The following is a 17,104-nucleotide window of genomic DNA, read 5'->3' as shown; positions in this document are numbered from 1 at the left end:
TTATTTGAAGTGTAGGTCTTCTCTCAGCTGAACAAATGGTGAACAAAAGTATCAAGCTGTAAGCTGACTTGTCCAGGCCAAGGAAAGAACCTGCAGTCTAACCCAAAATATTGAATTTCTGTCCAGGACTTTATCCACTCGGTCACACTTCATTCATATAGAACAGAGGGTGATGATGGCGTGATCATTCGCAGAACAAGGGGTCGTAAATCCATTCCCGCTGAAGCAGCCTACATCGCGTTAAGCTTGTGTGACTAACGCCCTTCAAAAGCATCTCTTGAAAATGAGGTGTACACCACACAGTTGGAATCAGTATGGTCTAAAGGTGTCTGGTTTTTTGTGTCTTTCTCTCACCCTGTGCAGGAACTGATTCATCAAGTCGTGGAAGATTACAAGGTCCTGGAGGAATTCCTTTACAAACTTAGCGACGAAGATTTCAGTGACATGTGAGCACAAGGCATTTCTCCCACTGTCAAAGTGGGATGCTTTGCAGCAATTACCACTTCAGGGGCTATGTGTCTATCAAGGGTTCCAGCAGAACTTTCGAGTGCCTCTCAGGCTACATGAGCACTGAGTTCTTGAAATGCAGTTTATAGAGAAGGTGTGGGTTTATGCTGCCTTCTGGCCTGGGGACAAGGCAAACCGGTAGCTATTAACCTGTTTAAGGTATTAAAGCTCTTTGGGGTTTTTTGTTGAAACATTTGCAAGGTCACAAAGTGCACAGTTTAGGCTGTGTCTGAATCTGAATGAACACTTCCAAGGTAGGAACACTCTCAGGGTTTTCTTAGGAACGGGAAGGAATGTGAACCCTGTATTACTGTTGCATTTCTTTTCCCTGCAGTCTCCTCTTAATTTTATTTTAGTATTCAAATTGGGGGCTGGCTTTGCTCCAGTAGCAGAGTGCACTCACAGCTACACAGCTTCTAAAGTCAGCTCAGCCCTGGAAGCACTTCTCGTATAGCCTGGACAGTCCAGTGTGTCTGCAACCTCAGTACCTGCAGAGTGCTCCTGAAACTAGAAACATGGGATGCACAGTGCAAAAAACCCACAGAAACCACAGGAAAGTAGCTCAGCTCTAGGACAGCTTAGCACAGATACAGCTGTACACCCACCGACCAGACCTGGCACATGCAGGTGGGAGGTTGCTGCATCCCCAGGCTCTGGGAGGAGTGTGAGCTCAAGCGTAACGCTGCAGAGCTTGTATCGGGCACTGCACACAAGCTAACAAGTCCAAATAGAGTAATGGTTGGGCCAGGGCTGGGTAAGAACCAAGAGATCTGCCTCGGCATGAGCAGCTGCTTTGCGCAGCCTTTTCCATATCTGCACAGCGTTCCCCAGGGTGCTCTGCAGAAGCCTGGCCAGCCAGAGCTTTGCTGTTTCGGGGTTACCCTGGCCCCTCACTGCCCTGTTTAATGGGAATGGCTTCTTCAGTAGCCCTGAAAAGCTGCAAGCCAAGACTCTGACCCCATTTTTTTCAGTTCCTCATAAATGCATTCAAAGACAGACATTCCCTCTGGATGGCAACTGTTATTTTTCTGTCTCCTAGCTTTTCAGTAACATAGTGGATTTGTTCCTTTTAAAAAGGCCCTCCACTTCTCCCCAGCCCTCTCCAGTTGAATAGCCTAGTCACAAGAACTGCATATCAACAAGACAAGCTGGAAAAAAATGTTTTGTTGAAACCACATGTGTTTCTGTTGTTGTAAAGCTTCCTTGTTTGGTGGGATTTGGCTTTCTCATTCTGTTATTTTCAGCATTTCAAACATATGCTCAAAAAGCTTCTCTCTCTCCCTCCTCTTTTCTTTTTTTCTGTTTGTTTTGTTCTATCATGTGAGTGCAGGTGGGCTGCAAGACACTGGCCACACAAAATAGCTATGCAGACTGAGTCCATTCAGCTCCAGCACCTGGAGGACGAAGAAAAATTTCGCAAAATCCAGGCCATAGATCAGAATGTCTTTCAAGACAAACTGGAGGAGATGCAGGTATTAAGCCCCTGACAATAAACTGTCCAGAGAAGGGGGCCTTGAAGCTCTTGTGGTCAGCCAGATGGGAAACTTTCAGATGAGATTTTAGTCAGATGAATTTTTTGGTCAGCATACTGTTGGACAAAAAAATTACCACCTCCTCCCTGTTTTTTTTCTTGAAGTTGGGCTTTTGATTAGGAGTTTCATTTTTGTGTGAAAGATGATATTCTTGGTAGAAATACTGATTTTTTCACTGGGAAGGTGTTCACCAAGACACACTATTCCAATTCTTGGTACTCAGGCAACACAGGCACCTCCTTATTCTTTCTTGTGTACTCACTTCCCCGCAGAGCATCTCCCATGATGTGCTGCCATCAAGGGGGAAAATACAGCATTCGGTCATGGAACTCATCTTCCATGAAAGACCCTGAAACAATAGCAGAGTTTTGGAGCTGAGATAACCTCTGGTTTCTGCTGAAATAGTTTGAATTTTATTTTTTGCCAGAAACCCTTAAATACAGAAAAAAAAAGAAAAAAAGCATCTGGGAAAGGCTGTGATTAGTGACCTAGACTATCTTGGAAATAACCTCCCAAAATGATAGTACCCCAACACTGAACAGACAGACAAAACCAAGCCACCAAGACAAGACAGAGAAGTTATTGGAGAAGCTCTGGGTGGAATGGATATAACGATTGACTTAGTAGAGCCATCATTTCTACTTCACTGATTCTGTAACTAATGACAGTATAAATTCAGTAGCAAGAAATTTGAGCACAGATTTGCTGCTGCTTCTCCTCAGGAATTAGCTATTGTCACAAAGACAAAAAAGCAGCTGATCCTCACACTTGCGCTTTCAACCGTCTGACCAGTGGTTGTTGCTTCTCCTCACCACTTCCATGGTCTAAACAGAAATGGAATTGGATTAGGAGAGGTGAAATTGTAGGATAAAAATCTTACCTTTGAATGTAACAAAGAGCACACCAGGAAGCTGAAGTGTCCAGAGGCAGCACTCAAGTTCAGAGCCACATCTCATGCCTGCCTTTTCTCTTCCAGCTGATTGTATATGGTTTTTCTGTCACCGTGGACACTAACCAAGCTCATGATTTGGCCAAAAAAGCAAGGGAGGTCAAGAAACAGCTGAAGGAGCTTCAGAATTTGGCAAATGTCTACAACAACAGGGAAAGGATCTTTGGGATGAAAGTTACTAAAGTAAGTGTCAGGTCCTGCATCTACAGGACCCTTAATCTTTTTTGGGCCTTCTAGGTAGTAGATAGAGCAAATAATGAGACAGGGAGGAATCCTTCATGCTCATTATCAGACAAACTGCTCTGTGGTCCTGTAGAGTGACCACACTGCTCCGTCACTCCGCTGTGCTGCAGAAGAGCTGATGCCAGGTTCATGGGCCTGATGTTGTTACTTCTGTGAGAGACTTTGGGTGCTCACTGGGTGATGATAATGAGGAGGAATTGGATGGGGAGGGTGCAGTGCATCAGTGTCTGTAAGGCTGTTACTGCAGTTCTACAGACCTGAATGCAGTGGCTGTGTAGTGGTGTGCAGGTGGCTGGCTGGGCTGGGCTCGGAGCACAGCGTGTTCTCCTACGGCAACAGTTCTGTGGCTGCAAACACCCATTTTGCCTGTAACTGTTCAGCTGCCAAGGAATCATTGTCATCCACATCCAGCCTAGCCTGGCTGCAGAGTAGAAGTGGAGCTCACCTGATCTCTCCTACCTCTCAGTCTATGGTTAATTCTCCTTCACTGTAAGGAGCCAAGTTTTGATATGATGTGCAGTGTATGCTTTCACTGTTTGTGTGTGGACTACCCATCAAAATCTCATTCTGCAGCAGAGCATTTGTAGAGGCAAGTGGAGAGAGTGCTCTCCATACCAGACTGATGGTGCAGGCCTAGCTCCACTGAACGCATTTTGGCCTGAATGTGTCTGAATGTGAAGCCCAGCTTTGCTAGTTGTTCTCCATTGGAATCATTATTGTGGTTGCAGGAGAAGGTAGTCTGAGACATGCTCCTGAAGTACATGCTTCTTGTTGCTTGCTTGAGATTAAAAAAAGAACTTTGGCTTTTTTGGCCATTTGACATGCAAGCTGTCATGCAGAGAATACACTTGGTACTTACGCTTGTTTTTTCTCTCTTTCCGAAGTACAGTACACTATCCAAGATGGTTAAGGACTTCCAGCCATACTGTGATCTCTGGACTACAGTGTCAGACTGGATGCAATGGCATGACAGCTGGATGAATGATCCTCTTGTGGAACTTGAGGCAGAGCAGCTAGAAAAGAATGTCAATGAATCTTCTAAGACAATGCAAAAATGCGTGAGGCAGTTCAAGGATTCACCAGGTAGATAAGCAGCCTGGGAGGAGGAAGTTGGGCCATATCAGCATTTTGATGCGAGATGTGTCACAGAATGCTCTGAATGGGGATTGTCAGGATGTCACATGGTTGTGTTGTGTGTGATGGAGCCAGCTGAGAAGATGCTAGCAAAGTTATTTTCCACTTCTTTTCTGGACTTATGATGATTCACATCTAGGTGCTAGTTTGCTGCTTGAAGTACCAGTCTGGCATGGAAATAATGAGGTTGCAAATTCCTTTTATATATCTAATTCCCAATACAGTACTGAAAATACAACCCACCCTCTTATGTAGCAGTTAATAGTTACTCATTTATGTAAAGTAATATAATCCAGAATTGTGACAGAGAATTACTGTGTGGCTCAGTGGCTAGACAGGTGGGTTTAAGCCCTTAGGCAAGGCAGGAAGTAAAGGAACTTATATACGAATCTTCCAGGTGCTGTTTTCTTGGCCAATATTGTCTTCTCTATTGGCCAATGAATTTAGTGGAAGGCCAGAAGACATCTTGATTTTGTTGTGAATAAAATGAAATTGCAAAATCTGGAAATGATCTGTGGAATGTAATAACCATTTTCCTTTCTGCCTCTGTGTGAAGTTCAGATGATCACATCCAGCCCTTGGAGTCCACATGTGGGTCTTTTAATCATGGCTCCTGGTAAAGCTGGAGTTGAGACTTCACTTGCAGCTTAACTTCCCATTCCATGGTTCTCAGAGATGTGTTGGTCATTCTTTAGAGCTAATTCTAAAATCTCCTGCCAGATGGCTTAGATTGAAATATATTTTACAGTGGGAGATTTTTGATTCATCCTTTTAAACTTGAACTCACTCTTAAACAATGCCATGAATCAGCCCCAATGGAGGAGGTGATGAGTGGTTGCGTGAGTAACTATGAATCATTATGGTAAACAGAAATACTAAGAATACCTGCTCATATTCATTGCAATATTTCCTGGCACCTGGTGAAATATGTGCCTCGTCCTTGGCTCTGCCTTGTGTTCACAGACCACCCAGCAGGGAGTGCGAGGCGGTGACGTCCTTGCCATGAATGTGCAGTGCATCCATGCAGGGTGCAATAAAAGGTGGCACGTGCTGCTGCCGAATTTTGGAAAGGAAGAAAGTCCCATGTTCTTTGCATATCTGTTGCTTTACTCTCAACAGCACGAGCTGGAAAAAGACAGGATGTGAACAATGCTGAGATGTGGGCTTCCAGGATGCCCCCAGAGTGAAGCCTTTCCTTGACTTTGTCCCTCCTATGAGGCTGAAGTGCCTTTGGCTCTGGTGTGGCCATGGGCTGGCAAGGTGTCTCCTGCATGCTTTCCCTTTCCAGAGCTGGCTGCAATCCTAGCCTACTTCTAGCTCCTATGTATTTTGTCCATCATCTATTTAGGATGGCCTGAGCTGGGTGTGAGATAACTTGCAGCCTGATCTTGTTAAGTAAGATCCTAGAATGATGGCCAGAGCTTCTAAAATATCTATTAGCAGATGGGGCTTCATCATGCTTTGGCCTGTATAAGGAAATAAATTTGTTTGCTTCTCGTTTTCTGGTAAGCTCTAGGCTAAGGCACACTCCTGCTTAGCATGGACTTGCCTGGAACAGACTTTTGGCTCATAGGGAGGTCTGCTTCTGGGAGTGGGTGTGAATCCTTGCTTAGTAGCCATGTAGAGAGAGCCTTTGTGTCCTCATTTCTTCAACCGGCGTTTTCCAGTGCACTCTCCTGCTGCTTACCTACCCTATTACCATGTGTCTACAAGCACATCAGGCTTTGGACAACTTCTAGGGAGTTCCTTGAGGAAACATCCTTACACACTGTGTTGCTGATGTTCTTCTGTTTTTCTCTCTGAAAGCCTGCCAGGCTGTGGCAATGGAGTTTCGAGACAAGATTGAAGACTTCAAATCATATGTCCCCTTAATTCAAGGGCTGAACAATCCTGGTATGAAAAGCCGACACTGGGAGATGCTGTCGGAAGAGATTAACATGGATATCAAGCCAGAACCCAGTCTGACAGTTGGTCACTGCTTGGAGATGAACCTGCTGTATCATATCGAGACCATTACCAAAGTAGCTGAGATAGCTGGCAAGGAATACGCCATTGAGAATGTGAGGAGAGGGGGACTTGCTGTGTCTTTGGTTGCTTCTCAAATACGTTTCTGTTGATCAGGCAGTCATTGCCTTGGGTGGTGTTCCTTTTGTCCCAGAGCATTAGACGCATTCTGCAGCACAAGTGAAAAGGCTGCTGGCCTTAGAGAGAGGAGCAATGGCCACGCAACTGAGTTCACACACTAGAAGAAGTAATTTTGCCTTGCATAGAATTTCAGTTGTAACATAACAGTGCTGCCTGATGGTTATGCTGATCCATCGGTTGGGTCTCACACCTCACTGCGGGATTAGTGACTGTTTAAATTAAAATAAATTGAATGTCTGCATTCTGCCATTGAAATGTTATGTCAGGGATTAGCTGTGACTGGAAACGGAGGTGGGAAATCCTTTAACGTGCAGGGAAGACTTGCTGGCTCTGGGAATTCATAGGTTAGATAGTCTTCCAGCTTCAGTTCACCAGTTCAGATGTGACTTAAGATGGTCTTGATTGAAAGTCATTACCTTCTGGCAGGTTTTGTTCTCTGAAGTCTCAGGCGAGTTCTCAATGGGTAGCTGCCCCTTTCACAAAGCCATCATTAACCATAATCATTAGTAGACACTTCACTGACAGCCCCTGTGCATCTAGTAGCATAAATGGGCCTGGAGATGGAATTGCCCTTTTTTCCCCTCAAAGTGTTCCTTTCAGGTCAGTGTTGAGTCCGTGGGCAGTGCAGAGGAAATGTGCTATTGCTGCATGTGTCATGCATTAAATACACCGCTGCAGTTTCCAGTGGAATCCAAGAGCAAAAGCCTGTCACTTGCTAGAGAGGGACATTTAGAGGGTTGTGGAAGCTGGGAAAACCATTGCAAAGGCTGTATCTGAAAATTAAATTGCTTGTCCCTCTGTTCCAGGCACTCAACAAGATGGAGAGTGAATGGAACTCAGTTTTCTTTATTGTGGAACCTTACAAAGACACGGGCACCTTTATTCTGAAAGACACTGATGAAGCTAATCAGCTCACAGATGATCACATTGTCATGGTTCAGAGCATGTCCTTCTCACCATTCAAGAAACATTTTGAGGAAAGGATGAGCACATGGGAAAATAAGCTGAAGATAACACAGGTATTGGTTTCTTATCCACACACATGTGGTGAAGGCAGGCAGCTGGGCTGTGCTGCCATGCTTGAACGCGGACACTGTGCAATTGCTGCTAGGGAACTGGGAGGACAACTATCAAGAGAATGTCAGTCTTTAGGGAGGAAGAGGGCCTGTCAAAGCCCTCTGACTCTAATAACAGAGGGGATAAAATCTCAGAGTTTTTTTCTGCAAACAGCAGTGATGAAATTCCAACTCTTTTAGTATCTATTGCCACGCTTTTTGGCAGGGTCAGGACTCTCCCGTTGCTGTGAATAGCCCTACTGGTATCTCTAAATGTATTATACTAAGTGAATCTTACAGATTTTTACAGGTCCTGTGGAATCCATGCTAATCATTCACATCTCAGTGTAGGAAAGCACCTGTTTAAGCAGGATCTGGCAGACCATGCCAGCACTTCATCATCAAACCGGAGCCTGAATGCTCAGCACCCAGCAGGACTCAGCCAGCAGAACAGCATTTTGCTGCAGGACAAAAATTCCAATACAAGTATCTAGCTGGAGAACACTATGTAAATGCTGAGGTTTGATGCACGGCAGCATTGCTCATGACTACCTTATTCTGTTTATTGGTGCTTACCTTCTGGATGTGCTTGGGCCGTGGGCTGCCAGAGCGCTAACCTTGTCTCATGAGGATACAGAAATGCTGCTGTAAGCCCTAAGGCAGCAGATGACATGGGGAAATGCAGTTATTTACTGTGTGGTGTTGGCTGTGATGTTGTCTATGTTTTCACCCTGCCTTTCCTACCCCTTGTTTTAATTGCATTCATTCCTGTCATGAAAGGCCCATGAGTCTGCTTCTGGGAAGTGGCTGATCAGGGTTAGCTGATGGAGTGTGGCAAGGGCCACTGTCTGTGTTACTGGAAAACCCAGTTCCTGCTGGGTTGAGTAGCTGCCTGTGATCAGGGAACACCAGATAGCACTATGTGACTATGGCAGTCTGAAAGGGAGTCAAACACTTGAGCTGCTTTGCAATGTGGGGCAGGTTCCCTATGGCTTCTTGTCTCCCATGCCTGAAAATGGAAGAGGAAGATGTTCTTCCAATGTTATTCTTGCTCCTCTGAGTGCCTGACAAACAGAGTTCCCTTCTGGTGCCTAACTGAAATGTTTAGCTTTTCATTCATTCTCTTAACTCAGAGTGTTGTTCAAAGATGTTTTCATGGATTATTCTGCAGGTATGGCTGGGGCAGCAGAGAGGATATGACAATTGCAGACTCTGGCATGTTTTATTTTTCATTCTTCCACAAAAGAAAGCTCTTTTCACAAATAAAATCCCCATCTTACTGTGTGCTCATGTAGTACTCTCTTCTGTAAAATACAGAAACACTAGCCACAGAAATCTGACCTAGCACCACAAAGTCCCTTTGATCTTAAGTATTGGCTTGCACATATTTCTAAACTACCTGCTGGCAATAATTAGCAAAAGGGATTAATTATTCGAGAAGGAAATTCCAGCTCCTGATGCTGCATGTAGATTTTAGAATTGTGGAAGGTCTGAGTGCAGCATCACCTCTTTTTTCTTTTTTTTTTTTTCTTTTTTTTTTTCTTTTTTTTTTTTAATAACCCTATTCCGGTGCAGTTTGAATGGTTTTGTTGAACAGGTTCATAGCATGGTGTCCCGATATGCTCCTTTTGTGTCCCACTAGGATGTCCTCGAGGAATGGCTGAACTGCCAGTGCTCTTGGCTCTACTTGGAGCCCATCTTTAGGTCAGAGGACATCAAAAGACAGCTCCCATTGGAAAGCCAGCGCTACCAGGACATGGATACGGAGTGGAGGAACATCATGAAGAATGCTAAAGAAAACCCTGAGGTGTGTATCTTGATGAAAGCCAGTGCAGGTATCCCAAATTCCTTGGAGCTGTGCTCACACAAGAACTGCCTTTGGGTTGTTGCCTTTGTAATGGTGTGGGCATGAGCAGCCCTGCATGAGCCATGCACCCTCTCCCAGGGTGCTGTGCTAGGTTTCTTCTCTTGGAACATGTCCTTTCGTTCTGGTGTCCAAATGGACAGCCATTCCCCGCAATGCCTTGCACCAAGCTGTCCCGCCCCACCAGAGACCTTCTCCCCAGCACACAGACTCCCTACATCTTACAACTCTTGAACCAGGCCAGCTATAGTCCTAATCCGCAAGATACCTCCTTTGATTCCTCCTCAAGACTGACCCTTTTAAATTGTTTAGAGCCATTGTTTGGCTGTTCTGCTGCCCTTCACCTGTTTCTGTGGCCTGGTAGCAGGGCTCTGCACCCTTCTGTTCTCCAGTCACCACTTCCCAGGTCTGCATCACCACTTGTATTCCATATTACAGATGTTGGTGGTATTTACAGGAATCCAGAAATGCGCTTGTCACATCCATAAGTGCTGTTTCCCCTCTTTGCCCACAAAGCTCACACTTATCCATATCCCTGTGAATGACTCATTTAAATCCTATCAGTAACATCAGTGGGCAACCCAATTATCTCCCCTGCCTTGTCTCTAACATGCTCAGAATACTGATGCTTCCTCTGTTCTCCATTCTGTTTATAGGTGATGTCTTTGTGCCCAGATCCCGTGCTACTAGAGAACCTGCGAAAATGTAACAATCTACTCGAACTGGTGCAAAAAGGGCTGAGTGAATATCTGGAGATGAAGAGACGCGCTTTTCCCAGGTAACCCCAAACATCAGTGGGCTGGATCACACTCGCTGGTTCAGAAAACACAAAAGGAGAGGCTCGCTCCAGTTCGCTCTGCCAAGAAAGAGCAACACAATCCAAGCTTAGGATATTGTCATGAGACTTGCAAACATGAGCAGGGCTACGCCTTTCAATGCTGCCATCTGATGGGGAGAAAACAGGCAGACACAAATGTTGTGAGTCCGGTGGCATCGTTGCATATCTGTGCCTCATGATTTGTTGAGAAAGGATGGGGTAAAATGGAAACTTTGATGTAACTCCATCCCTTATTCCTGATGGAATACGTCTATGCTTTAATACTCATTTTAAGCCCATTTTGCATGGGAATGACTGATTTCTGCAGATGAAGAAGTCTGTCTCTACAGAAAGGGAGATGGCTGGACCATAGCTGCTACTCTCCTGCACAAATACAAAGAGATCAGTGGGTGATCAGAAACAGTGTCTCCAGCAATAGGCTTATTCCTCACCTTGCTAGGACTTCACACCTGATGCTGCAGTAAAGCAAGCCTCCCCTCATGCCTCACTCTGTGTTTCTAGGTTCTACTTCCTTTCAGATGATGAGCTGCTGGAAATACTATCTCAGACAAAAGACCCCACTGCTGTACAACCTCACCTCCGCAAATGCTTTGAGAACATTGCACAGGTAGGCAAAGCAAGTACCCTCGTGGCTTGGCCCACCTTTGGGAAGCTGTCATGGGAATCCGAAGGCATCCTGAGGTCTGGAGGGCTGCTCACATTCTGCTGTGTGAACACAGATCTCCTGGGGACCTGTGACTGCACACAGGCATTGCAAGGTGCTCCCTGCCCTGGAGTGGGATTCCAGCAACCTCACTTTAGACATTTCAAAGCCAGACATCTGCCTATGAATTGGGTACCCTCGATTGCCTTTTGGACAGTGAGGGGAAAACAGGCTTTTGCAAAGGGCAACTTGCAGAAATTCACTTAGATCTCCATCTTAGGAGACGAGGACGCTCTCTCTGGAGGTGCCTGTCCATCTCACCGTGGAGGCCAAGAGAAGTAGCTCAGACTTGGCTGTCTACTCACAGGCACCTGGTTAGGATGGAATCACACTCTTGCTGACAGCCCCAACAGGGACAATGAGCAAGCCTGAACTGGATTAAGTTTCTGCCTTCATCCCTACTTAGGAGCCGGGGTTAACCCAGCTATTTTTCCTCTTTATTATTCGTAATAGATTTCAGACTCCATGGCTAGTCACAGCTTGTACCACCACAATACTCAGACACTAAAACCAATCTCCTAGTCATTAGATTGGGAAAATAGAAAGGAAATTGAACTGGAAAGCTGGTGCAAAGCCATTGACATAAACAAGGGGACTTTCAGTGATATGCTGAGGCACTGGAGAAGCTGTTAGAATTTTACTCTTAAAACCGGGCACTGTTACCTCAAGGGAAATGATTTTAATCTACAGAATTGAACAGGGTTTGCATCCTAGACATGCAATGAGACATGTTCATCGTATCTCTAATTTCATTTATTTTGCTTAAGTTAAACCAGCAATGTGAATCTCTTGTTTTCATACAGGCACCCTCCATTTTTTGGAGAGGTCATTTTGCACATCTGTTGCACAGTTTGTTATCCCTATTGACACGCAAGTTTGGCACCAGAGAGCATGCACCACTACAGCCTGGCTGTTCCCCCATGGCAGGAGGGGAGGAACAGAAAGAAAATCCTCCTTTCACATCTCCTGTTGTGCTTCTTCCATTAGCTGCTGTTCCAGGAGGACCTGCAGATCACACACATGTACTCTGCTGAAGGAGAAGAGGTGAAGCTGTGTGTTTCCATCTATCCCACTGACAATGTGGAGGAGTGGCTGCTGGAAGTGGAGAAATCCATGAAGGCCAGTGTACGGGACCACATAGAAAGATCAATTGGTGTTTATCCGGAGGTAAGAGTTTTATCACAGACTGGCTTGTCCCAATGTCTTGGTTCCAGGCTTACCATAATGTTCACCAGTGGTGGGGCTGATGAATTTGTCGTATTCTACTAGTTTTAAAATACACCTTTAATCCAGTTGTGTGTGTGTGTGTTAAGTGCAGAATGTGCAGTTGAGCAAGCAACTAATGCTTCAGAAGAATGCAAAACCTACACACTCGCACAACAGCCACAGAATGCTTCCCAGTATCATAGAACAACCCTGCATGAATCCATATCTATTCTTCTCTCCAGGCAACTTCTTTTTTATGAGGATCTCCTTCAAACTCTCATGTCTCGCACATGTGCTAGAGGCTGGTAAAAGTAACCAAGACATGGGAACTATTGATTTCAGTCAATGCACAGGGGATGCATCTTGGTTCTGGTTTCTGTGTAAAAGCTATGCTGGTATAAAATTTAAATTTTAATTTGTTTGGATCTAAGGAGGCAGAAAACTGAAAAATGAAAAGGCCTCAGATATTTCTGTTGCCATTTTCTACTCAGCAACTGGAGGAAAAGAAAAGGAAAGCCTCTTAAACAATAACACAATTCTTATTTTGTAATTATGCATGTCAGATCAGGGAGACATAGAAATAAAAAAATAAAATCATTGTCTTACCAGCTTTTTTTTTGTCTTTTTTGAGACTGCACGTACTACATGGGTCTTGCAATGGCCTGGCCAAGTGGTCATTGCTGGCTGCCAGATTTTCTGGACAAAGGAAGTGTCTGAAGCTCTGGAAGCTGGAGATTTGTCCAGCAGGCTCTACCCACAGCTGACTACTCAGGTATGAAAGTGAATATAAGGGTGAGATTCTACCAGATGGAGATTTTTCGATCATGAGACCTTAGATAACTTATAAATACAGCTAGGACAGTATAGTAGGAGAAACAGAGACATAGTCCCGCATAGCACAGCTCAAAAACAGGTAAATAACCAGGTTCTTATCATCTTAATCATTAGGATATTTATCATCGTAAACCTCTAATAATGTACAGCACAGATAATATGGTCATTACGTGAAGACAGAAACAAACTGAAAGAACCTGTCTCCAGGGTCACCCAAAAGTCAAAGGTAGAGGAGAACTGAAGGGATGGATGGTAGTAGTCAAAGTAAAACTGCATCCTTTATATCTATTCCCTGCATCTAATCACACCTGATACCTGGGATATATTAGCTCTGGGCCTCATGGTGGCTCTAACTCTTTCTTTTCACCTGAACGTGGTAATGGTGTAGGCAAAAGTGAGCTCTGACCACTATTTGCTTTCTGAGGGGTCGTTTCTATCTATGGCAAGAGAAGAGGCAGAATTTGCCTGGACACAGCCTGTGATCTGGACGTGGCATGCCATAACTTCAGTTGCATTGTGTTAGTACAGCCTGGCTCTTTGGGATAGGTATTGTTTCAGAGTATTTTCTTTTCCTTTCCCAGCTGGGTGATTTGGTTGCCCTGGTCCGTGGACATTTGTCTAAGATGCAGCGATCAGTGTTGTCAGCTCTGATTGTGATTGAGGTCCATGCCAAGGATGTTGCAGCAAAGCTGATTGAGGAGAATGTGACAAGCATGAATGATTTTGAGTGGATCTCCCAGCTCAGGTAGAGAGCAGAGCTGTTGAACCTCACCTGGCCTCCTTGGCCAGTCTTCATCCTCCTTACCCATCAGTTGTGTCCATAGCAAATGGGAACAAGAGTTTGCATGGTCTGTAAGCAGTATTCATGAGTTACCTCTAATGTCCCTGTGAGGAATGAGATTTAAATCTAAAAAGGGTGCTGGTTCTAAGGCATCTAACAGATGTAGTTTTGATAGCATCCGCTTTGGCGGTATAGATGAAGCCATACCATGGTGTTTCACTGTGAAAGGGCATGCTCCTGCCTAAGGAATATGATCCTTGATATAACACCTAATTTCAGAACTCCTGTCTGCCCTGTTGTGGTACCTTATCCTTTCTTCTCTCAAGAGGGAAACCCTTGACATGCAGGTCTCCCGACCTGCAGGTTGCAGCCTTATGAGCTGCTGTGTTGTCTGCCAGGCAGCGTTTATCTTTCTGATGTCGTGTTCACTCATCATTAGATATTACTGGACGAAGGAGGACCTGTACATCAGAGCAGTCAATGCTGAGTTTCTCTATGGCTATGAGTATCTGGGGAACAGTGGCCGTCTGGTTATCACGCCCCTCACTGACAGGTAAGGAGGTTGTTTTCTGGGTAATAAGTGTATCTTTTTATTTTTACTTTTGTTTTTGTATGAACAAGGCTTATTGGGGATTAAACTAAGGATGATACCATGCCAGTCTTACTGCTTAATTCATGTAAATAGAAGCTATTTGTACAGTAGATGACTACCTGAGAGAATAGAAACACCCTGGTGTTGGTTCTGTGTTCCTAGTGATCAATGCTCAGACTGGTTGTTTTCACTCTCCTAATTCTTAATATGGTGCTCTGACTCATAAAATGCCCACGTGATAGTTAAGGAGCGCTTCTACAAACAAGTAAATAGGAGCATCTAATACCCTAGAATACACAGCAGCAATCATAGTTTTACCCTATTGTAACTGTCCTTTTTCTGGAGAGTGAATTCGTAGCCAGTGGCAGAAGGATTTATCCATGCAGGCCCCCATGAATACTAATCAAGGCCATATAGCTAACTCCTTTGCAGAGTGCTGCATATCTAAGCAGTTCTGCAGAGTAATAAAGGATGGATTCCTACCTGTCTCTGACTGAACAGATCATATGTCTCCCTTACTGAAATCACTAATAGAAATGCTTTTCGTCATCTGGTCTCTTCTTTGTTGTAGGTGTTACCTGACGCTTACAGGAGCTCTGCACCTGAAATTTGGAGGAGCGCCTGCAGGACCAGCGGGAACAGGCAAAACAGAAACGACAAAAGACTTGGGGAAAGCACTAGCAATCCAAACTGTAGTGTTCAACTGCTCCGACCAGCTTGACTTTATGGCGATGGGAAAGTTTTTCAAGGGACTAGCCAGGTACAATGAAATACTGTGTGTCATTATCAGGGAGTGGGTGGGATACAGGGATGCTCGCCGCTGGGAATCAGTGGGTGTTTTTCAGAGCAGCCCAGAAGAGCAAGCAAAGCCCTACTAGAAGTGTTACTGTGTTCCTGAACGAGCAAAGTTACAAAATTCCTGCCAAAAGGGAGAGACAGTTGAGCCAATTAAAAAAAAGAAAGAGGATAAAAAGAGATCCTCTTCATTTAAGGCAAAATTAAAATGCTTGGCACCAATCCACTGTTAGAAACCTGTGCAAATGTTTGCAGCTCTGGCCATTGTTTTAGTATCATACACGTTGGACTGAGATTCAGCCCACAAGCTGCTTAATCTTAAGGAGGAGAGAATCTGCTGTGTATCCAAAATTGAGCAGCCAAGAGAGACTGTTTTAAGCCCTGAGGAATCCTCTCAGAGAAGCTCCTCTCTTCTCTACATTTCAAACAGAGCTGGTCCAATTAGTCTGTTGCATGCTGGTGAATCTGAATTAGTCACTCCAACAAAAGCTGATGCTCTCTTCTCAGATGTTTTCTTTATAAGTAATTTAACTTATTTTTTTAAACCGTGCCTTGTGGGAAGATCACCTTCCTCATAAACATGCTTCCAGTTTTATACATAGTCTTCCAAGCTCTGAAAAATGGACGTAAGAGATGCCTGAATTGTATCTGCAACACTTACAGCTCACGTACAGAACAGGAATTCAGTGTGATGCCTCTTTCAAGCCCAAATCTGTAACATGCAGAATTTGTGCCGGGCTGTAGGGTAGGACATTGCCATAGTCTTATAGGGACCATGTAGCTTCTCATCCTATGGCCTGGGATGCATAGATGTGGTGAGGGGCCACAGCCCCTTCCACTGTACCAGTACCCTGTGGCTGTGTCATTTACCTGCTTTGGGACATTCGGGGCCTTCTGTGTTCACTTCTTGTCTCTGTGCTGCCTTCCCAGTATATGGATGTATTATTTCTAGATCTGACTGAACTTTTGAGTGCAGGTTTGCTCTGTGTGATGTTCCTGACTCCCTTTGTTTCTTCTTCCTTGCCCAGCGCTGGTGCATGGGCTTGTTTTGATGAGTTCAACCGCATTGATATCGAGGTACTGTCTGTGGTGGCCCAGCAGATCACAACCATTCAGAAAGCACAGCAGCAAAGGGTATGTAATGGGCATTAGGCACACAAAAACATCTCCACTTGAGCTCATCCAGGCTAATCCCTGTGTTTGCGTGTCTCTTCATGGAGGACCAGCCTTACTGCTCGGGGGCAACTCAGACAGACGTACTTGAGCTTGGAGAAGCGTGACTGATGCCCTGGCTGTAGCACATCGTATCGGGCCATTGCACAGTCAACATCCCGGGTGGGTTTTGCAGCCTCACCCTAGCCTGTGCTGCCACAGTTGCCCGCAGTCACAGACTGAAGCATGTCTCAGCTTGAGCTGCAGTGCCAGCAGACTTTGGTGTGGGAGCCACTCCGATACAGATCCACTGAGCTGTGGTGAAGGCAACCAGTGTTCTGCCATGAGCTGCTCAGCACCACGTTTGTCTAAATGTGTTAGCCAAGCTTTAGTGGATTCACAAAACCCAGAATATGCAGCAGCGTACATGCTCATACACACACAGATTTGCAACATAAAGGGAATTGGTTTTCATGGAGACTCAGCTGGCAGCCAGTCTAGCAGCCAGCCTCTGCTTTGTTCTCTGGAGACTCACAGGGGTTAAGACCTGAATCTCCTTGACTTTGGCTTGGAGTTAGAAGCTTGCTCTCTGTGAATTCTTCTGCATTACTTTATCCCTGATCTGAAATTACTACCTACGCAGTTTTAAAAAGGATTTAGGTTTCTCTTTGCCCTCTCTGCCACAAATTAATTCAGGCACAAACTCTATTGCAAAATAAATTGAAAGATGCTTGTTTACAGCTGCAGCGATAGAATTCTGTTCAAGAGCCAAAA

At 44.9% G+C, this 17,104-nt stretch overlaps 1 protein-coding gene across 1 annotated transcript in view; it reads left to right on the top strand.

Moving 5' to 3' along the window:
• DNAH1 (dynein axonemal heavy chain 1) overlaps nucleotides 1–17,104 on the top strand; it is a 69,145-nt gene that overhangs the window by 15,338 nt on the left and 36,703 nt on the right. Inside the window, exons 15-29 of the mRNA XM_071813074.1 lie at nucleotides 364–446; nucleotides 1,838–1,979; nucleotides 3,016–3,171; nucleotides 4,116–4,314; nucleotides 6,172–6,425; nucleotides 7,317–7,529; nucleotides 9,208–9,372; nucleotides 10,086–10,207; nucleotides 10,769–10,874; nucleotides 11,958–12,137; nucleotides 12,808–12,948; nucleotides 13,592–13,755; nucleotides 14,231–14,344; nucleotides 14,955–15,143; nucleotides 16,207–16,312. Coding sequence (XP_071669175.1) covers nucleotides 364–446; nucleotides 1,838–1,979; nucleotides 3,016–3,171; nucleotides 4,116–4,314; nucleotides 6,172–6,425; nucleotides 7,317–7,529; nucleotides 9,208–9,372; nucleotides 10,086–10,207; nucleotides 10,769–10,874; nucleotides 11,958–12,137; nucleotides 12,808–12,948; nucleotides 13,592–13,755; nucleotides 14,231–14,344; nucleotides 14,955–15,143; nucleotides 16,207–16,312 — 2,334 coding nt within the window. The remainder of the gene's footprint in view (nucleotides 1–363; nucleotides 447–1,837; nucleotides 1,980–3,015; nucleotides 3,172–4,115; nucleotides 4,315–6,171; nucleotides 6,426–7,316; nucleotides 7,530–9,207; nucleotides 9,373–10,085; nucleotides 10,208–10,768; nucleotides 10,875–11,957; nucleotides 12,138–12,807; nucleotides 12,949–13,591; nucleotides 13,756–14,230; nucleotides 14,345–14,954; nucleotides 15,144–16,206; nucleotides 16,313–17,104) is intronic.

This window comes from Patagioenas fasciata, chromosome 10, assembly GCF_037038585.1.
Source record: "Patagioenas fasciata isolate bPatFas1 chromosome 10, bPatFas1.hap1, whole genome shotgun sequence".
NCBI classification, from domain to species: Eukaryota; Metazoa; Chordata; class Aves; order Columbiformes; family Columbidae; genus Patagioenas; species Patagioenas fasciata.
Note: the sequence above shows the minus strand (reverse complement) of the source record. Positions and strands in the feature narration are given on the sequence as shown.